General features: G+C 37.2%; 1 protein-coding gene across 1 annotated transcript; it reads right to left on the reverse strand.

The window, feature by feature from the left end:
* Window positions 1–1,808: 1,808 nt before the first annotated feature.
* cfap58 (cilia and flagella associated protein 58) lies at window positions 1,809–13,189 on the reverse strand. Its single transcript, XM_023410155.2, has 18 exons — window positions 13,184–13,189; window positions 12,154–12,423; window positions 11,785–11,933; window positions 11,538–11,688; window positions 10,801–10,995; window positions 10,003–10,140; window positions 9,170–9,329; window positions 8,233–8,315; window positions 7,832–8,023; window positions 7,539–7,700; window positions 7,215–7,361; window positions 6,652–6,792; window positions 6,326–6,549; window positions 5,702–5,810; window positions 5,437–5,541; window positions 4,258–4,377; window positions 3,205–3,329; window positions 1,809–3,104 (listed from the first exon to the last, which is right to left on the reverse strand). Exons 1-18 carry the CDS (start codon window positions 13,187–13,189, stop codon window positions 2,993–2,995), a joined length of 2,589 nt encoding a protein of 862 aa, XP_023265923.1. The 3' UTR covers window positions 1,809–2,992.
* Window positions 13,190–23,074: the final 9,885 nt, after the last annotated feature.

The following is a 23,074-nucleotide window of genomic DNA, read 5'->3' on the forward strand; positions in this document are numbered from 1 at the left end:
TAAAGATGCATTCTTCGTACTTATACACATACTGTGACCTACTGCACATTCTTCCATTCCTATATTGAACATTATTTCTATATTTTACCCTTTACAATATTTTTCATATTTTTATTGTAAATATTTTATGCTTCCTGACTTGCAGTACTTGCTTTATCTTTATTTTTATTTTTTCTACTGGCTACGTTTATCGTGATGCACCAAAACACCAAAGCATTTGAAAATCTACTTGGCAATAAACTTGATTCTGATTCTGAAAACATATACGTGTCAAACACCTCAATTTTTCCTAATTCAGAGATTTTAAAATCAAGCAATCATGGAATCTTCTTGTCGGACTAAATTTAATCTACATTTTTGACTCATCCATCTGCTGAACAAACTTTTGACGTTCTTTCTACAATGTCCCAACTCAGTTGTAGAAGTTCCAACTAATGTGTTGTTGCACTTTCTGCTTTGCTTTCACCTTCAGTTCATCCCAAACCAGCTCCATGTGATTTAAGTCTGGAGGCCTCTGTCTGGTTCTGTTTTTCTTACGTTTTGGGTCATCAACCTCTGACCAACCAGCGTGTCTTCCTGTGTTAGTTGCTTTTTTGCTTCACCAGTCTGACAGCAGTATATAGAACTACTTCCTGCAGTATAGTACTGTCCTAATAATAGATCAGAGGGTGTAGTAACACAGTTTATTCCAACACTGCCTTTGTACAGACAAAGGGTTTGACGGTCATCAGCCTCTAGGAACTGTTTGCTTTAACTTTCAAGGACTCGTTTACTTCTGCTGCTGCAGGAAAGCTGGAAGTCCACCAATTTCTTCATCCCTGAAGAAGGCTGTTTTCAAGGAAAATTACATACAAATTTACATTTCTCAGTTTTTGAAAACTGGAAAAATTATTGACGTTCTAACATTTTTGGCTGGTTCTGTATTTCCATCTATGTATTTTAAAAGTAGACCAGTAGATGAGAAGTATTTTGGTCTTGTCTGGTCAGTGTGTATTTTGCTGACATCTAGTGGTGATTACAGGGATGTCATGTCAATGAGCTGTTCAGCAGATAAAGAGGGTTATTTAAATTCTGTCAGCTAAAATCTCACTTTTTAAAACCAGATGGTGAAATGACAGTATTAACAGATGTGACACAGAAAATGAAGCATTAACCTGTGACCCCTGGGTGCTCTACATATGTCACTATGTATGAACCTACATTAATTGTGGCCCAACAACAGAGGGCGCTGGTGCTGTGTGATATGAACTGAAGATTATTGTTACATTATTATTACAGACAACACTGTTATGAAAACATCATATATTCAGTTCTTGCGTAAAACAAGAACTTTTATTCCCACACCTGGGACTGCCCCATCACTAAAGTATCATGGGAGATATTGTTCTGTCTCATATTTGATGTTTTAATCCTATTTAGACAATCTGCTTCTAAAACAAATTTTTCAAAATTCTCTCTCAGCATCCCGCAGACAGACGCATAATTTCCATAATGATCATATTGAAGTTGTTAACTAAGTCCGAAAGCTTCTGTCTTCCCTTTAATCCCATCTAGATATCCAGGTTTCATGATGTTCTCAAAAGAGTATTAGATTAGAAAATGTGCATTTTTTTGCTCTTTAAACTGGGGCTGAATAGATTTTGTTTGTTTTTTTTTTTTTTTTTTTTTACAGATGACCTTTCAGTAAGTTCTGTTGCAGACGATGTCCGGCCTGAGCTGAATTCTGATCAGTCTGTCTTACCGTCCTTTATTGAAATGAAATGTGTACAAAGTTTGGTTTTAAATATCAGACAAACTCCCAATACACATAATCTCTTTATTAAATCTCTCTAGTAAACATACTGCAGTCATATTTTAGGATCTTTGATTAAATCTCAAGCAATGCACACTTGTTCCAAAAGAGGAAGGGCAATTCACTCAAAGTGCTTTACATGTCACTTTACACTTCACATACTCAGACAAATAAAAAACATCAATGACATAAAGCTGACTGACCACATGTTTAAAGTAGTGGTTTGAACAGTTAACAACTAGCCCTGTCAGATGACCCTGCCTTTATAGTATGATGACAGAAATGATTAAATGTAAGCTGCAGCATTTGGACTGTGGTCTTTAGAGATTCAGGAGCCAAATAAAGTAAAACTATCGACAGAAGTCGACAGGCATCTTTATTCTTTCTTAAAAACCAGTCAGACTAGAAGTCATAACTAGCACAGTCAGTTCTGTGCTTTGCACTATTTTTATTTAACCTGACACTGGTGGGAAAGCTTAAGCATGAGGGATCGGTCCACTTCCTCTTATTGAGAGGGCTGTGAGTTGCTCCTCTCAGTATACTGTATCGTCTCAATTCTCTTCTCCTTGAGTGATGTGTAATGAAGAAAAATTGATGGGAAACCACATAATGCATATTTTTACAAACCATGTATATCATACATCCTATTGGATAATAATAATATCAGGTTATGATCTTAATCAGCTGTCTTAAGATAATATACTTTTTTTTTTTCTACAGAATGATCTTTGAAATGAAACTGGTCCATGTTGGATATTGAAAGAGTTATACAGACTTTGCTAGAAAGGAACCTGTTCGTATTTGTTATGTTTGTATTTAATGTAGAAAGATAATAGATAGACTGTTTAAAAAATACTCCTAAGTCTTGTTTAAGCCTCAAGGAATAGGATGCTTTCTTGAACTTTTGCATTTTACATTGAAGGTGTATGGATAACCCTCCCTGCCTCCATTTAGAGCCTATCATATGCTTAAGAGGGCTATTTACTGTATACTCTGTTTATAGAGTTGAAGATGCAGTGTGTCAAATGTTAGTATCTGCACCTGATAAAAAGCAAAAGCAAAAGTCATCCAGTAACCTTCTGTTCTTTCTATGTTGCCATGGTAAAGCACAGTGTTATATAGTGATAGATATTTTTCATTTCAAATGATTTAAAAGGTTTTAAAACAGATGAATAACAAAATATTCTCTGATAATGTCCATTATCTTCTCACAGGGTGGTCAATCCTGAAGCCTCCTCCAGTAAAGTGAGATTTGCTGCTCAGCTGGGGCAGTGGCTCCAACTGCTCCACTTTGGTCTTGGCCCTCTGCTCACTGAGAAGACACACAGAGCAGCAGGTCATCAGAGTGACATCACAACTATCACATGCCCACTGCATAACATAAATTCTGCGATCGTGCCAGTAGACATCACCTGTGTAGCTTTTTCTGACTGAGGTACTTCTTCTTGATGTTTGCAAGCTCGTTGGCCAATCTTTGATTCTCACTTTTGTACTCATTCATCTTTGAGTCGAGCATTCTCAGCTCTGCTATCAGCACCTGCGAAATCAGAAAAACATACAACACACATGAATATGTATAGATAAATAGTTCAATGTTGAATTTGTGGAAATCATTTCACCTTGAAAAACATCTCCTTTGTATTATTTCCAGGTATTTAGGCAACTTAAGCTACATGATTAAAATTATAGCGCCGATATTTCATGAAAAGAATTAATCAAGTAAACACTGTACATTTATCTACGTATATTGTGCATAAGAATCAGACAGAAAAGTTTCAATGTACACAGAGGATGTGAGGATTTGGAATTATCTGCATTTCTGTGTAAATCTGTCTTTTAATATGGCCAGATCTTAATCTAAGTTACACAAACACAATGTATTTGAACTAATAACACACAAATCATTGCGTTGTCCACATCAAAAACATCATTCAAACGTTCACAGTGTTGCGGTTGGAAAAAATATGTGAACCTCTCGGCTAATAACATGTACAAAAGCTCACTAGAGTCAGGATTTTATCAGACCTGGAGTCCAGTCAGTGAAACAAAATTGAAGATGGGGGTTGGAGACACTTATACTTATAAAAAACACTTAAACATTTTGAGTTTGCTGTTCACAAGAAAAAGCTGCTGATGTGAGACGAGCTTCACAAAAAAACATCATGCAAAGTGTCACGTTCTTTGGCCACTAGTTGTGAATGTTTAATTGGTGTGTTCAGCAAAGACAGTTGTTTGTTTTTCTAGCTTAACCTTTAGCTTTTTGGTTTTTAGCGTTTGGTTATTAGCTTAACCACATTGTGTTTGTCAATACTTGTGACTTAAATGAGGATCATATTTTATGACAAACTAGTTGTTAAAACCAGGTCATTCCAAAGTTTTAATACAACAAGAAAAACAACAGGAAACAAGAAAACATAAAAGTAAGACAGGGATGCTTGGACTGTGAGATGATGGTTACTAAAGACCTTGAGCTTTTTGGTTCTCTCTCTGATGGTCCACTGGCACTGCTGGAGCTGCTCAGCTGCCTCTGGACCAGGCTGCCGGGCCAGAATGTGCTTCAGTTCCACATACAGCTTCTCCTTTTCCTTGTGGGGAAACACGGAGATGATGGAGAGGATTGTAGGGAACAAGAGAAGAAGAATAAGTGTGTGCGTTCACATGCTGTAGAACTTAAAACATCTATTCTGTTTGGAAGGAAAAGGAACCACAGCATAAAGATCTTCCTGCTGTGTCTCCATCATGCACCATCTGCTTCTGCCGGCTTCAAGCCACTACTGTATGTGTTTGTGGAAAAATCAAACAATCCTCGTAAGAGTGGTCACAGTCTACATTTCCCATTCATTGTCAGTGTCCTGGGGCAGATCAGTACTATATCAATCAAGGAATCAATTCAAGTGTAAATTGTAAAAACACCATTCATACAGGCAATTCATACAGTTCAAAGTGCGTTACAAGTCAATAATAGAGAAACATTAAATACATTTTAAATAATGGCCATGAAACATTCTAATCAAACGTTGAGAAGATACATTTTTAAACACGTCTGAGATACTGTCAGATCCTCAGGGAGGCTTGTTGTCTGAACACTGAATAGTGCCAAAAACATTTTTAAATGCCTCGCACAGTGGTTTTAAAAAGCAGAACGAGCTGTTTTAACAAATTATTGCACTTTTATAAAAAAATTTTAAGCATTTATTCACGACCTGAATCTGTACTTTCACAGACTAATCCAGTGTTGTTTTGGTCTTTTCATGGGATTTTCTTGACAGTAATAAAATGAATATCAACAGCTTTATCTTTTAAGTTCTAATGACAAAATGGGTAAAAATTGATAACGATCATTTCTTATTATTTTTCTGCTTTTGTTCTACAAGACACATTTGAGGGTCTGCCTATTAACTTGGCTGCTATTGTCTCTCAGTGTTAGCATCTGAGCAGTTGCACTGTAAAAGCACTGCCAATAATTACTTTGAATACAGTGAATATAGTGACATAATACGGTGATAGAGACAGTTGTTTACTCACCAGCTCCTTTCAGTCAAATCGCACCTTACTGAGGATAAGACTAATTAATCCAAACAGGCATGTACAGAGTGTGTGTGTGCTTGTGTGTACACATTGAGGAGCAAGTGTTGACTGTTAACCTGTAGTAGAAGTTCGTGTTCCTCAAGCTTTTGGGTCTTGGTGATAAGTCGTTTCTGTAAGGACTGAATCTTCTGGATGAGTTCATATTTGCTGGGGTCACTGCCCTGTAGGGGAGAGACATTCACAAGCTGTTAACAGCCTGACCTTTTCCTCTTTGAATATTCAGGTTTACTCGTGGGTTCAAGAAGAGGAACAAATGAAACAGGCTAAAGCAGTTATAGCTTTAAGCTAACCCAGACAGGCCCTCGTTAACAAGTCCTTCACCTCCAGTCGTCTCCATCGGTGAATATTTATGGGCTTCAGCTGTTCCTCAAGGACATTGCTTCTCATCCTTTCTCTGAGCAGCTCCCTCTGCAGGTGGAACAGCTCTCGCCTGCAACACAACAGCTCAGTCATATTTCATACAACACCTACTTACAGCTACATGCAACCTGTAATATCAGGAAACAACCATCTTTATGCAAAAATGCCCCAATGATCATGAGAAAACATTTTTAGTCAGAAGTAAAACAAAAAACATTCATAATGCAAAATAATCTTTTGCCTTTTTGAATTATTAGTTCAAATTTGAGGGAATGAATGAAGTGGATACACTCTGACTGCAGTCTGTAAGGTGATGTAGGAAAACTTAACCCTTGAACTATTTTATAGTTTTAACGGAAAAGAGTTCACTATGGTTTTGGAAGCCAGTGGTTCAAAGGAGGTTGTTCCTACCTCTCACCTGGATCTGTCTCCACCTTGCTCTATTCTTCTATTCTACTTTGTGGGTCACCACATTCTCTCTCCATCCTGCTCTCTGTGCTCAGTGCTTGTGTCCTGCCTCTCCTCGTCTATTCCAAACTCTTCTCTTTCCTCTTTATGCTGCTCAGGCCCTCTTCTCTGTTTTACCTCAGGTCCTCAGTGTTGGGTACAGTCTTGTCCAGGATGCTCTTCTTATGCCGCAGCCTCTTGATCTCCAGTTTGAGCAAACGGATGTCCTCCATCCGCTGGTTGTAGTGGAAGTCACCCTTGCTCAGGATCGATTGCTGGATCCTGATCTTCTCACAAAGCAGGGCTCGCTCATCATTGCGGCGTAGCAGCTGCTTTCCCAGGGTGTCCCGCTCTCTGATCACCTTAAGAGAAGTTTCACCAACACATAATCATCATAATCATTATCATCTCTGTCCTTGTCTTTTTCTCTATCTCTTCTTTTCTACCTACGTCTCCTTCTTTACCTGTTCCAGTTGTTTCTTCTGTTGGATCTGTTCAGCATCAGCATCTGCTATAATCTTTTGCAGTTTTTGCTGTTCTGCTTTTTGACTGTCAACACGCTGCTTTGTTTCTTCCAGCTGCAGCTTAAACAACTGCAGCTCCCCCTGTAGCAGGACACACAGACAGGCACACATGTATGTATTTATATACAGTAAATATCTGTAAAGCCACTCAGAATGGCTAGGTTTTAGTAGTACGGCTAAACTACTTTACCTTGCAGTGGAAAAACACTCAGCACAGCTTGACTAATCACAGTAGCTGATGGCATGGCTCAGCTTTACTGACCCCCCCCCCCCCCCCCCGACAATGGAAAACCCTATTTGGCCCAGAAGTAGGTCAACGGTTCCCAGTGGCACTAGCCAAGACAACTTTGAACAAATGAAATGTATGTAATGTTCATTTACATTTACATGAACATTTGTTCATTTCTCATAGGCTTTTCAAGATTCAAGTTACTAACGGAGCTAAATACTACCTATGTAAATGATGATGAGGAGCTCAGAACCACTGAGGCAGACTGCAGTACCTTGAGGGATTCATTATCCTTCTCTAAGCGCTTGTGCTCCTGCTGATCTTTGGCCAGGGCCAACTCCTTCCCGGTGATCTCATCTCTCAACCGGGTCACCTGGTTGTTCATGGTCTTCATCTTCCTCTTGATCTCTGCAATCTCTTCCTGAAGCAGAGGGAGATACACTTTTCAAACTAATAAATATAGAATAAAAATACAAGAAACTGCAGAAAAGAATGAAAAGAAAACAAATCATTTCAGAGGATCAAAAAATCTCACAGCTATAACTTTTCCATTTTATAGTAACTATTCGGATGATGAGTTTGAATGCATTACTCTTACCTGAGCCTCGATGAGGTTTTTGCTATAGAGGTTCCTTTCAGACACAACAGACTCCAGCAGGTTCTCTTGCTGTTTCAGCTTGCACTCTGCCTCAGTGACCTTCTTCCTCCAATCAAATATCTCCATCTCTCTTACTTCAACATCATTCATTTTCTGTTGCACCTGGTGAAGGGAGGGAAGTGTTCCACTTAGATAGACCAAGGTTGGAGGTAGGTTTTCCAACTTTGTGTTAAAGAAATCATCTTATAATAACAAAATTAATTCAAATATTAAACCCATTCTGTTTAACGTGCCTTCTGCATGAGGGTGCTGGTCTCATTAATGTAGCGGTCACGTTCTTTTTCCAGCTGTTGAATGATCTTGCGCTGCTTCTGAGCCTCCTGGCGGTATCCACTGATCTCATGCTCCAGTGTCTTCTTGTCCTGCTCGAGGAGCTTGACAAGGTTTTGCTGTTTCTCTGTCGACTGTGCAGCTTTGATCATGTTCTATTGATTGGGAAACATAAGTATATAAGTAAATAAGTGAAGTAATGTTAATTCTGGTTTTGACTGTGTATTGAAAAGCATTAACACAGGAACTGTAGTTTACATCATATTCCTTTTGCACCACTGTATAACGGACAAAAGAGAAATGTGTGCTGGAGAGGACTGAAAACACAGGATACATACCCTGTGGGTCAAGGTGCAGCACTTACCTTATTTAAGATGTCTCTCTCTCTGATCAGCTCGTCTATGGCTTTCTTGTCAGCTTCCACTTGCTTTTGTGAGGATTCAAGATCTGTGGAAAGAATGATGGAGACAGTTTGTATTGATGGTCAAAGCTGGTTGTGTTTGATATTTTTATATTGACTAAACCTCCATGAATGTGTCACATTCTCATTTAACTTATGTAGCAGATCTTACGTCTTTGGTGAAGCCTTAATAGCATATTGCACTGCAGGAAAGAAGCTTGATTTTTATGTCTCAATGAAAATAGTGGTAGTACACAATATACAACAGAGACAGGAGGAGAAACGATCTGCAGTTCTATTTACATGATGGACAACACATAGGCTTACATTATTCAAGGCTGTTTTAAAACAACACTCACGTCCTTATACTATGTGTACATTTAGTTATTGTTATTGAATTGACTGAATGAGTTTGATAGCTGTAATTCTTCCTCTTGTCCATACCAGCTGTGCAGAGATACTCTCTTTAAGCCATTTCAGTGTCACAATCCACAGTAATTGATCTGTGTGAAGATGATTCCTAAGATTGTTAATATGAGGTTTCATGTCGGTTTCAGCTGAACTTTGGGATCTTTCCTTCCCTTCACAGTGTAAATATAAAATGCAACAGAAAATCATAACAAAAAAAACACTAATTTATACACATTTGATGTAAAATATTCAAGATTATTCTTGAAAAATGATGCATTTGCAAGTGTTTTTTATTTATTGGTTAGTTATCTGTTTGATCATCAGCTATCAACTTGTACTTTTATCAATTATATAATAGGATGAAAGTTTAGTTTTCATCATCACATTTAAGCGTGAGACTGATGATCTCACAGAGACCAAGACAGGGCAGCAGTGAAGGAGAGACAGACTGGGACCCAGGTCATCATTTATGTGAGTGCATGTGCAGTACCTTTCTCCAGACCAGCTATCTGAGCTTTCAGTGTCTCCCTCTGGACATCCACATCAGCTTTCTGATCCTCCATCTGGTGGAACTTCTTCTGGATTGCTTCTCTCATCTTTGTTTGTTTGGCAACCTCCTGACGCATCTGAGTTACCTCCTCTTCTCTCATCTGACAGGTGGGGTTGTACGAAGCATTACACAGAAGTAACAGGGAGGAGAAAAGTTTTTAAAAAAGCAGAGTGGATCATTTTTCCACTGTGCACTGAGGACAATAAGTCAAATTTGGTCTGTCTCTCTGACCACAGCCCTCAGATAACTGAATACCCATTCTCTCTCTTTTCTTGGAGTAGGACACAGTTCAGAACACAGTAGACCTGCTTCTTACTTGCTCTTTACAGGTCGGAGCAGCAGTATGTCATCTATTATCAGCTATCATCCACTGCTATAGATCTAAGGAAAATGTCAAATCGTAGTCTATCTTGCTTTTAAAAAATATATATATTACTATGACCTTTTAACTAAATAAGATACTTGTCCCACCAACCTGCCTCCCTAAGCATGAGTGGAGTGGAAAAACATCTTGGAAAGAAAAACATTTTGGAAAGAACAAGCTTATGCTCTCATATCTCCCTACTGTGTGATTTAGCAAACAGGGTTTCAGGTAAATCTCTCATCAAGAGTTCTATTACTTTACCACTTCCTCTATCCCATTCATGTTCAAAATCATGCATACTCAGGCACACACAAACAATGCTAATATACACAACAAATCAGGTATCTATAGACAGAAGTGTTTATCTGTTGCTTAGCTGTGATGTCTGTGTCAGTGGACAAATGTGTACCTTGAGTTCATTTGCATTCTGCTGATTTTCCAAGGAGAGATGCTCTTTGACTGATGAGAGCTGCTCACACTCCTGCTGCAGCCTGGTATTCTTTATCTGCATCTGCTCCAACTCCTTGTTGGATCGCTCATTCAGCATCTGTCACAGTCAGGGGAGAGATTAAGGCGTGGGAAGAAACTATTCATTGCATACTGCAGTACAGCAACCATATGTTTTTAAAAAGCAATTTGATTAGCTAATAGGAAAAGGAAAAGCAGCTGGAAAATGGAAATTAAGGAGGGAATCCAGGTATATATTCCCCTTTTGAAAATGCCTTTTCAAACAGTTTTTCAAATTCTATGATTTATTCATGAATTAATAAATGTATTTATAAATGGTGTAGTTAATGAAAGTTTTATGTCGTTTTGGCAAATCTATTTTGGAATCTTAAGAATTTATTGATGGATTAATAGTTCATTTATGCATCTTTTTTACAATTTCTATTTTTAATGGCTTAAACTATCAAATTAAGAAAATGCTTTATTACTTTTCCTGTGACATTCCTGGTCATCCATATTGAGATACCACATTCAAGAGGCCAAAACCGTGTTCTTGACCTTTGACCATCAAAATCTGATCAAATCAATTCATCCTTGAGTCCGTTGGACAGACGACCCGAGAGCAAAATGCCTCCTGCTCTGGTGTCGCCAGTGCGGAGGGATAAAAACTGCATTATCATCTATATTTTTAACTAAGATGATCAGTATCTCAGTAGATAGTTTCACCATAAAGACTACGCATACCACATACTGTACACACCTTTAGTTCTTTCAGCTGCTGCTCTAGTCTCTGCTGCTCCTCTTTGGCCCTTTGGCCCTGCAGATTCAGAGCTTTGATGTCCCCCGTCTTGGCCTCCATGTCAGTGTGCAGCTGCTTCACCTCCTTGTCCAGCTTTTCCTTCAGCCTCATCTCCCGGGAAATCTCATTCTGTTGCACCTGGAGCTCCTGCTGGAGCTGGGTTTAGACATGCAGAGAGGCAGCAAGTTGGCATCACAGCTAGATTTCATTTCATTTCAATTTTAATTTGTGAGAATCTCCACTGGCCTCAGCAAAGCCATATTTCTCCTAAGGTCCACGGGAGTCCACTTAGCATTAGTGGTGCCCAAAAGAACTGAGTCCAACTGGAATTTTTTCATTGTACTCAGATGAAAACATCCTTTACACTACAAGAGAGGTTTCTCCTTCCAAGCTTAGCAAAAAGGCTACTGGCACCCTCAGTCTGCTAATGTAGTGTTTAGGTGCATAATTGTTGTAGGAACAATGCCTCATGTAAGTACATACATCTGATTATGTGGTAGAAATATTACAAAACAATGCAATGTAAAGTAAAAATCAGATTTTACTCTAATTTTCTACATGTACAATCTGTTTTTACTAAATCTGGTGTAGATAACCTCAATAAATAAAACTTGAAAAGACAAATTGTAAACATGTGATATGATTACAATTAAATTAGAAGTCAGTTTTCTGTCAATGAGAATTTGAACCATATTTACCTGAGAGATATTCTCTAAGGCGCTCTGTCTTTGGGCGTCTATGTCCTGCTGGGTTGCTATGGCCTTGCTTAGTTTTTCTCTAAGACCCTCCACAGTTTTCAGCAGCTGATCCCTCTCCTTTGTCAACTCCTCATTCATCTTAAGTAGATCACTGAAAACAACAGATTACAATAGGTTCCATTCACTTTACCCACAGTATCCACAAAAAAATAAATTAGGAAGGTGGGGAAGAGGACGAATGGTTTACCTGTGCTTTTGGTCCATAGAGAAACCAGACTGTTGCTCTGCAATTTTCATTAGGTTGGCAACTTCTTCTTTTAAATTCCTGATGGTATCTTTATCCATCTTTTCTTTATCATGAGCAGCATCAACCATTTTCCAAGCCTTATCCAGCTCCTACAGTGAAGGTAAAGGAAATTTTAGCAAAACCTTGCTGAATTAACATAATCTGAAGAGTCCAGAGGGGGAAGAATGATCAAACATCATGCATCAGCAAATGCTTTCTATAGCAAAACTCCATAAACCGGCATTTCTAGTCCTTTAATGTTACCCAATCCGGGTGTAATATAACCAAACAGATTAATATACTGTAGCTTCTCATGTTGTGGCAGTGTACCCTCTTTAGTGAAGTAATTGTTGTCTCATCTTCTTGGGACAGTTTCAGAGCAGCTGTGACTTTAGTTGAGGTGGACACAATCTCTGCATTCAGCTCCCTGCATTTAGACATCAGCCTCTTCTCATTCTCCCGGGACTTCCTCAGGGCATGGATGAGCTTCTCGTACTCCACCCGGATTGTGTCCATGCTCTTGTCCCCAAGGAGCTCACTGAGCACCATCTGGAACTCCTCCAAAGACTCAGCAGAGTCCTCTCCCGCTAGTCCTGTATCCTGGAAGTAAAACAGAGCCACAGACTGCAAGTGAAAATGAGTCTAAGAGTGATGAACTAAACAGGTTGGACCTGTGAAGCTGGGAACTCCACAGATACATAACATGTACATATGTAGCCTCATGCTATGTGAAAGTTATCACACCTGAAATTACTTAACTTTCAACCTCATTCACATAGAGTTTTGACTTTGGATTTGAGCCTTTAACCCACAGTGGGTTAAAGTTAATACAAATAACAGAAACGAAATTAACATTAGAGAACATGCTAGTGATAGCTCACTTGACATATTTCAACTATTTTAAGCGTTTTTTGCACCCTAACCACCCTAACCTCACCGGTGTTGTTTTAACTGTACAATTATTTTTTGATTGAGAGAACTGTCATATTAACATGCCTTATCCATGTCCATGTCAGTAAGGAGACTTTTATAACAAACTGAACTCCCGCTGCCTTCCTGTGTCGTAGGTCCTCCTTTTGTCTTTTTATTCTTTTTAATTAATTTTACATCTATATTTTCTTATCCTTTTATATTTTTACTATCATTTTAAACGGGTATTTTTTTAACCAGTTATGGGTGGTTTTAATAAAGAAACGAAGACGTGTATTTAACATTCACGGTCGCCTTGTGCCAGAGCCCCTGGTAGCTCTCCTAAGAGTGCTGCGTTTTAACCCTGACCTCACCTCACCTGTTGTATTAACTGTAAATTCTCAGTTAACATGACGTTAAATTGCCATTTAAATCTTTTGACAGTACTTACCTCCATTATACGAACTGAGAAGTCAATATATAATTCGTTAATCCAAAGGATCAATCAAAGGAAGCGTAGCCCTGATGTTAATTTTACCAATAGAACTGTTGACGGTGGTTGCTAAGCAACCGCTGATCTCGCGAGAGAAGGAGCCACTGGTCTGCAGCAGCAGGAGATTGTCATTGAACAATTACACTGTAACCACGCGCGCTGTGACGAAATAAAGCGTCAGTGTACACTTGGCTGTTACTGAGAGGAACCTAATCTGAGAGGTTCCTTCTACCGGGGATAAATTATCATTTAATTAATGATCATCAAATTGTTTTATTCTACTAGTAAAATCGCGTTATAGCACAAGGATTCACAAACGCTTTGATGCCAGTGTTCGTGTGTGCAGGTATTATGACTCAACTGGTGGAAATAATGAATTGATGGATTTTTTAAACTTGGCAAGATTTCAATATGCTCCATAAACAAGCAGCTGAAGACTCTCAAAGTATTCAACCAACTTGAATCACTATACAATTTCATATTATAAACTTTCTAATAACTCCTTTGATAGACCTTTACAACTCACAAGTAAGACTATTACTATTACTATTACTATTACTTTATTAATTATTAATATTAATAAATGATGGCTCTGGTCAAGTAGGTGTGCCAGTAGGCATGGGCAATACAGGAGTCCTGTAACTTAAAAACCTACTTAATGTTACTTGTTTCATCTGTCTGACAAGTCAAAATGTTGCGAAAGTATGTTTTTGTTGTCTTTAGGATAGAATTGAGGATAGAATTATAGAATTGAATTATTTTGTCTTTCTATAGAGCAGGAAGAACCTCTCATAGATTATACTATATACTTTATCACAAATATTTTTGTGTAAAGTGTGGTGGCGTAGTTTCAACTCAGACAGCCTGCATCATGTAGATGTCTATTAGTCATCACTTTGCAGTAGGCCTGTATGCAGTACCATCACTTACATGGTTTAAGGAGACACAGTTGGCCCAGCAGATATCCCAGTAGGATCTATCAGTATCTTTTGTAGGGGACTCCGATTTCCAAGTTATGCCTTTTTTTATTAACTAATTTCATTTCAATTTTATTTATTCATATAGCATCAAATCATAACATTCATTATCTCAAGGAACATTATATTTTCCCACCCATGATGCATCCAATGGTTTCCACTCAGTTCTGTGTAATAATTTAATTAGTTGACTCTTAAAACTTTTTGTCAAAGTAACATCATTTCATTGTGGCAATAAACAGTCTGCTACTTTATTTTATATGTACAGAAATGAAATTAAAGGAGCTCCGTAGCTGCCTGGAACTGTAGGGAAAACAGCTCCACAACTATTTGGCATCACATGTTGAGGACCATTTTGCTCAATAACATGAAAAGTCATCTTAGAAAATTTAAACATTTTAATAAATAAAAACTGATGTAATATACACCATTATGAATATACAACTACAACAAGCATACCAAGACATTTGAAATACAAAAAAACCAACAGTTCAATTTACTTGCTTTAAAAGCTTCAATCTTTAGGAAGAGTGGGGGTGAGCAGGAATCACAATAGCCATACATTCTTGTTTGAGTTTGTGCCAACAAACATAAAAAGCATCATAACTACTGACTTCTCAGAGATGGTTAACATAAAAAAAAGCTTAACAGTGACATGTCTGGACTAAAGATTTCCATGAAGAGACATTTTGAGGTACTGAGTTGTCTACGCCTGTAACTAACAGTGAACACATTGTTGTTTTCCATCATTGTTTTCCAGGTCATAATGAGAAAAACCTGTTAAAAATGAAATCTGTAACTCAAACCAGTTCAACTCAGGAAGACCGAACAATTAAAAGGAGACAATGAGTTCACTTTGTTCTTCTTCCACTTGTATTGCATTTTGTGATTTGAAAAAAACAAAAAACAAAACAGAAAAGAGATGATCAGCTTCATGTAGCTTGTACATACTTTTCATTACAGAAGCTTCAAAAAGTTGAGTTGAGTGTTTGCAGCAAACATTTTTAACAAGTTTAAGAGACAATACCGAGATGCTTTTTCTCTGGTCTTCAAACATAGTAACGCTACAGGTCCCTTGTAAACAGCGACCTCGATGGGTTTTGGAGTAGTTTGGTTGCAGAGGAAGTCTTTGTTTCATTCCCCACAACACAAGGGTACCTGCAGGGGGCGTTAGTATGTTTACTTGACCTGATAGAAAGACTGCTGAAGGATTTAAATGTCTATGATGAATACCATATCAAAGGTCATGGTGAATGTATCTGATCACTTAGCACCAAACACAACGTGTGGATACTATTTGCAACCACAAACACACTTTGAAGCACTGTGAAGTTCAACCTAAACTAACGAGAAAACTGTAAACTCAATCCCAAGAAAATCATTATGACATGTGTATTCAAATTAATGTCCTTGCTTTAAAAATTTTCCACTCAAAATGTAAGTCCTATCTGATCTGCATATTCCCTGAAACAACAGCAGTCAAAGAAAACCCTCTGAAACACGACATACTGGCCAAGCAGCAATCTACAGTACAGTACAGGATTGTTTAGCTACATTTTGTCTGAAGCAAGGAAATAACTAACTTAAAAAAAAGCACCACAGATGTTATTAAATAGCACCAGTTGTCAGAATGTATATGGTGTGTTTTTGGCAATGTACAGCACTGAATTGAATGTCACCAATGTCAGGAGTAACTTTAACAGCTGCTGCAATGCTCAACCTCCACTTTTAAAGGCAAGAGAACGTTCATCGCATTAACTTGCACGTGCTTCTGTTTAGAACCGAAAACAAACCAAAAACCAAATGTTTGGATCCCGTTATTTGAATTCAAAGCATCATTAAGCACTGTGTCTGTTACATAGGCCTACATACTGTAAATATACGCTGTAAAACATTTCTATCTGCACAGTTTGTAACTTAGATGAATATACATTTATATTTCTGTGCTCTGCTGTAATACAGATTGCAAGGGAGCACCATAGTAGGGAAAAAGATTCTCACCATTTTTTCATGCTAAAACATAATTAAAAAGATGAATGTGTGACTGCAGAAGCCAACCTGGTGATTGACCACAACAAGTCAAATAATAGCTAAATAGCTAAATCATCAGGAACTAAGAAAAAGGAGCTAAATCATTGTCAAGCAAATGATCAGTGCGGCCCACATAGAATTCAAAAATTACATTTTCTATTCACACCAAATGGACTTTGCTATAAAAACTACGTTGCTGTATCCTTCTCTGAGAGTCTGTGTGTAATAGACGGTGAGATATACAGTACAGTGACAGCCAGTTTGGTGCACCATTGTTTTTTGTTTTGTACACAGCTGAAAACCTCAGACAGACGTTATATTTCTCTACTTTGTGTAAGATTTTGCATTGCTACAGTATAAAGCAACAAATGGATATAAAAATAATAGAATATAGACTTATACATTCTTGCATTCTTGAAAACAAGTACTGTTCAAATATAGATACTCATATAACCATTTTGGTTTCATGAATATATGTATATGTATATATGTGTGTGTGTGTGTGTGTGTGTGTATATATATATATGTATATACATATATATACATATATATATATGTATATATATATATTCTTAAACTAATTTCTAAACATTTAGAAGATTTCCATTACTCACATACAGTATACACATTGGTCTGTTATGCCATGTTATAATGTGTCACTGAAGCAGACCCTACACTACTCAGTTTCCCACTCAATCTTCAATAAAGATGATGTGCATCATATTTTCTTCTACAAAAAATATATATGACAAGGTATGCTTATTTGAGATATTTACATGGTGTAACTAAACTTTTTCTTTTTTCTTCTTTTTTAAATCTCAAATCAAATCTCTTAATGCCTTTTTGTACACTCAAGTTTGACAAAAAGTCGGTAGTGTATCAATACTTTCCTCCATGGTGCTGTATTGATGGCAAGTGTCACTAAGACTGATTTTAAGCAAGCGTCTACGGTTTAGTTTAGATTAAGGTCTCTGCCTGAATGCGTCCTTCTGCTGTGGTCTTTCAGTACAAGGTGATATTTATGCAATTAGCTATGGTTTTCGTTTGTTGTGTAACTTGACTTTATCATGTCCCCTCTTCTTTTAAAGGGTGTCCTTGGCAATGAAACAAATGGCTCCTGAAAGAGTCTTTTTAAGTGTGACAGGTTAAAATATTATTGTGTAATTTATCCGTGGGCTTCTACTCAATGTGCAACATTTCACTGGCCTGTGAGCTATTGTTTCTTTATAAAGACTAGACTAGTGATTTATGATGTAGTAAACCGCTTGGTGTCATCGTATAAAGTTGCAGTTTGTGGCTGACATGTCAAGATAATATTGTGAGCACTGTGATGTCTGTCTGTCAGGTCAATGAATCAAAATACCAATATGTGTATTTATTTACAGAAATCTCACTGATCTCAATGATACATTAAACTCTATGCCACAATACGTGTAAGCTGCTCATTTGGGCTAAAATTTGCTGAAAAAAATAGTTTTTTCATTTTTCTTTGAGAAAACAGACAGAAAATGATATGGCAGTTTAAGGTTTTGGATACTGTGAGCTCAGAGGGCAGAGAGGTGCATTTACACCAGCGAGCCAATATGCTTTAATTAAGTAAAAAAACAAAAACCTTTCTATTTGTTTGGCATGTGTTAGCACCAGGGATTCTCCACTCTTAGCATATGGGATGTCAAAGAAGTGAATATCTTCAACGACACAATGAGAAGTCTCTCTTAATGCATCTTAAAATATGTAAAGCCAGAGTAGAGGACACCAAAGCCAAACTCTAGTTCTTCTCATCTTAAGAGCCAAGTGTGATACAGTACTGAGATTTTCTTAACAAATTGTCTTTTAATGAGTCATAACAAAACGTGTGATTTTTTTTTTTTCTCTTTAGACACCACAAACATAGCTAGCTAGAAGCTATTTCAGAGTCAGATCATCACTGTTATCTCAGAATGTGTAGTGCTGCTAGGGGCACATATGACAAGATAACAGTATATAATATATATAATCATATGCAGAGCTACCCTCGTCGAGCTAATTAATCATAATTCTGAGCTTTCTAAGGTTACATGTACTTTACTTAACACAAGCTGCAGTTTGACAAAGAGAGCATAAAAGTTGACTTGTTTCTTTTTACTACAGATGACTATTTGTGAGGTAACATGTACTACAAAAATATCAAATTGATAGACATCACCGAAGTAGTGAAGAGCAAATCTAGCAGCACCGAATTTTCCCAAATTCATCTGCAGACACCTCTGGGTGCTGCAACAGTTTTAACTTATCGAGCTGCATGGCATGTGCTTTTATTGCATCTCAAACTCATGTAGGAAAACTGCCTTTAGTGTCGACTACTTAAAAAATTTGAACTTATAAGTCTCGTTGTAATTCAAATTTAATTTCATTATCAACCAGAATAAGTGAACAGCAGTATTATTTGTTAGGATAACATTAGGAGCGCGTCTTCAAGCTCAGTTGGTGGTTTTACAAGATTTTTATCTCTAGCGCACCTCTTGAAAAAAGTGTCCTATAATCTGTTAAATGCCTGACTCCTCACCTTGACCTTTCAGGTAAGCAAAGCTTTTTCATTGGCTTTTGCTTCAAAATCTGCACTGTTGCCAAGCTTTTCTTGCACATTAACAGCTGTAGACTGCTTGCTCTGGTAGTGGCAATTCCCCATTTTTTTTTTTTTTTTTTTTTGTCAGTGGCATTCAAATGTTCATACCATGCAAATAATATCTTTCACTATACATTATATACATAGACACATTTCTCTGTGGCACATTAAGAGGTATACAGTACTTCTTTGTTGAGGCAGACCTGACCTCACCCTCAGCCTCGTTCAGATGTCTCACACCGTCAGCTCGCACCGTCCTCACTTCATATGAGTCTAATTAAAGCCCTTGGTGATGAAATAACTGCACAGCCGCAAAACGCTACAATTTCCCACCACCGCTGGTTCCAAGAGTTGATCTTGTGACTTTGACTTTTAAATGTCTCTCTGCATTCAAACAAAACATATAAAAACAAAATAATACCACTGAACCTTCACTGTGTACAGAGCGATCTACATTTCAGTGCTTTAGTTCAGTTAGTTTTTCATTTAGGGTGTGTGTTTTTCCCAAAGCATATGTGTATATGTATATACTATATTATTCTCGGCTTTGTGAACACACTCACAGTAGCATCTACATAAAAATGATTTCCATATTGAAATAAAAATAAAAAAAGGGAATATATTTTATATCAAATCTTTTACCTGCATGCATATTATTGTCCAATTTTAATAAAATATGCAATTTCTTATTTTACATTTTACAATATATAGACTAATTATATCTACAAATTTCAATAAAGAATCTTCTGTATAATTTAGGTATTTTTCCACATCTGTCAGTTGTGGTTTCTTTTAAATGTGGGATAAATATAACCTGAAACAATATGTTCATTGTCAAACTGGCAAAGTGTATCAGTTATGATTTTGCAGATATAATATATAGAATTAATTGTAAAATTAACTTCCTCAACAAAAACATTATAATGGTGTGCATATTGGGACAATATGTTGGTATAGTATGTACATGTTTAATACAATTAATTTTGTTCTAAATTCTTGATTTAATCTTTAGAGGAAGTTCCAGGACATAAATGTTTCTTCTACTGATCTACTGATCAATATCTAATATTGATTCCATCCCATAACCTTACATCACTGGTAGAAAATAGTGATTGTTCTGAAAGAATGTGTTAGAAATGCTCTGCCAGTACCGAGAAATGTCCAATTCCCAAATTTCTCCCTAATTTCTTATCAGTGTAAAGTCCTAATTGGGGAATTAACAATTGCTAAGTGATTGCAATCAAACTGCCCCTTTAGTATTCTTCTCATACACAGTGTAACATGCAACGACTTCTGTCCCCTCTAAAAAGTACAGCGCCAAAGTCTTTCAACAAAACAAACCCAGTGCCGTCATTCATTCAGCTAAAAGGATCCGCAGCATCACACACATCAGAGAGTCTGCAGTGAAATATATAATAAACCAAAATACCTTCTGAAAGGAAACTATGACTCTCTTCTTCTTCTATCTAATACATCTTCCTAAAGATGGCATAAAAACAATCATATTCAACTGCAACAAGGCAACAATTATCCATGTGACTTGTAGGACATTATGCAGTGCCTGCAGTTGTTACGCCATAATAAAAGCTTTCATAGAAGAAGAGCTCCTTGTTTCTCTTTCAGCGTGATTTTGAATCCAACCACCACTCCAACAAATGCCTTCTAATCACAGATTCTTTTTAATAGGCAGCGGTGCAGCCTTCTTTCATTACTTTATATTAAAAATGTTTGCCAGAGCACTGCAATGACATGTCAAAATGGAAGTGGCATTTGTAATCATTTATGGAAGAATCGCTCATCAGTCGCCTGTAGCATTACTTCATGGTTTGCATATAGCACCTCAGACTGCAAGAAGAGCCTCTATTTGACACCACTGTTAAAGCACCTATGATGAGATGACTTCTTCGCTGATATGTTTCCTCACATCAGTTTGCGCCTGATCAGAGAATATGAAAACAACGGTGGTGTAACATGGCAGCTGCTCATTCCATTTCTCTTTTATCTAGGCCAGCTAAGCTCTTGTGTGCACAGCCATTCAGACACCATGGCGCTGACCGAGGTGGGCAGTAGTTCTCATAAATAAAATGCTGCAGGTGGTTATGTGATAGATCCTTCACTTGTGATCAATGGTCTACATGCATTTTCATGCCACTTCATTCTCGCTGAAATTATTCATGCTGACTTTGTGATCTTTGGAAGTAGAGACTGTGGCTTCATTGTAGTTACAGATGTTAACATCCCATTTTATACATTGTATTTCAAAGTTATTTCCACAATAAGTGCATTATATTGACACAAACTCAGTGTTTGACTGTTAGCCACCCAATGCTCCAACCTTGGAGACGTACTAATCCCATCATAAATAAAGGCACTAGCTTCTTTAGTAAAATTGTTATTTATTTTAACTATTATGGTTGCTATGCTGGATATGGTCGTGAGTCAGGACACTTTTTTAAAAAACTTTTAGTATAGAATAAAATTGCTCTCAGGGGACTTAAGATTCTTTGTTTTATAGAGTATATGTTAATGAAAAGATGTACATCTCCTGCACTTTAAAACTCAAAATACGAGAGGAGAAATCAGATGTCAGAGTAGAGTTTCTCAAATCTTATCACTGCATCCTTTTGCGAGCATTCATTGCGGAAATATCTTCAAGCAGCCAAATTTGGTCACTTGCAAATGTGGATAACTTTAGAAGACTATGTTGGAGTTGCAGCTGTGTCAGAATCTGCTCAAAATCACAATTAAAAAAAATGTACACAAATAAATACATAAATACATAAAAACCGCACATCACTCCAAACACACTTTACTGCTTTCATGTCGTATTAAGAGGTCAAGATATGTTAACTTAACACCTGAATACAACCTCTGAAAAAAAAACTGAGCACCTTTTGAGGAAAACTGTAAAAAAAAAAAAAAAAAAAATGAAATAAACAGCAACAAAATCTTGAACAGTGCACACTCATCCTCTGTACACAACAAAACCTCTTGGCTCACTTTGTGTTGCCCTCAGTGCCACGTACTGTTTTCTTTAAAGCATGACTGTACTCTCAGTGTTTCCATTATTTTAAATGACAAGCACATAAAGAAACAAAATACAAAAGGCTATGAGTAGAAAAATGGCCAAGGGAGGCAGGTACTTACACAAGTGAGCACAAACACACAAGTAAAAAATTTAAATAGAAATAAAAATTAGACACAAGTGAAGCAGGCAACCTACCAGAAGCTCCATTAAGGCCAAACAATTATTTTTTTGTTTTTTTTTATATCCTCTAATATGTACGAAAAAAAATACGATCATATACTATGGCACAAAATCCTATCCTCCAATATGTATGGTTTGTTTTTTTTCTCTAACTGGATTTTTTTTTTTGGCATGACAATAGTTCTTTCTGAAAAGGATTTGGAGCCCTCTAATGATCTAAAGTAGAAGAACTAGAGAAGGAGATATAAAGGAACAGACACATACTGTATCTATTGAGATGGACAAGATTTTGCTCCAGTGCAAACAGTTCTGAGATATGAGAAGCTGAAGACAGAGCTGGAGAGTTGGTTAATTGGAGCAACTTTATATTGAATGGTTCAATCTATCAAAATGGTTTTCTTCATGTTTCTCAGTTGATGAAATGAAAAAGTGAAAATTTACAACTGTTTTTTTTTTTCATAACCTTTTCATTGTGCCTATGGTTTGGTTTGAGTGTGTGAAATCTGAATGTGTGATTCACTGCTGAATGACATCTATTCACTAAGAAATACCATCTAGTGAGAATCAATAGAATTCTTCCTCTAGGCCCAGTGAAGCAGTTCAGGGTTGTATTTCTGTCCTTAAACAACACGCCCACGTCCTGATCATTTACGACAGAGCAGAAAAGATGAGTAAAAGTGATTAAAATGATTCTTCTGCAAGATAAATAAATCAAATTAACTCAATGTACATACATCTAACAAACTAGAAGAAGCACATATATTAATGGGAAAGTAGAAAACTTTTTTTTTAAGAAAAGTAAATAGAGCAAAACAATGAGGACTAAAGAGATGGGAAAAATAGCTTGTTTGTTCTGCTGGCTGATCCTGGTGGTTGTGTGGTCTCGTGTCCTGTGCTCTGAGGTATACTTGGTAGGAAGTGAGAACACCCATACTTGTGAGGCGAGTTTCTCGGCAGATAAGAGACGTTGCTGGCGGAGAGGATCCGGTGGGAGGTGCTGTAAACAGAGACCTGCAGGGGGATGGGGG

The sequence above is a fragment of the Seriola lalandi genome, unplaced genomic scaffold (genome assembly GCF_002814215.2).
Source record: "Seriola lalandi dorsalis isolate HSWRI2012SDOR001 ecotype SW California unplaced genomic scaffold, Sedor1 jcf7180002054415, whole genome shotgun sequence".
NCBI lineage: Eukaryota > Metazoa > Chordata > Actinopteri > Carangiformes > Carangidae > Seriola > Seriola lalandi.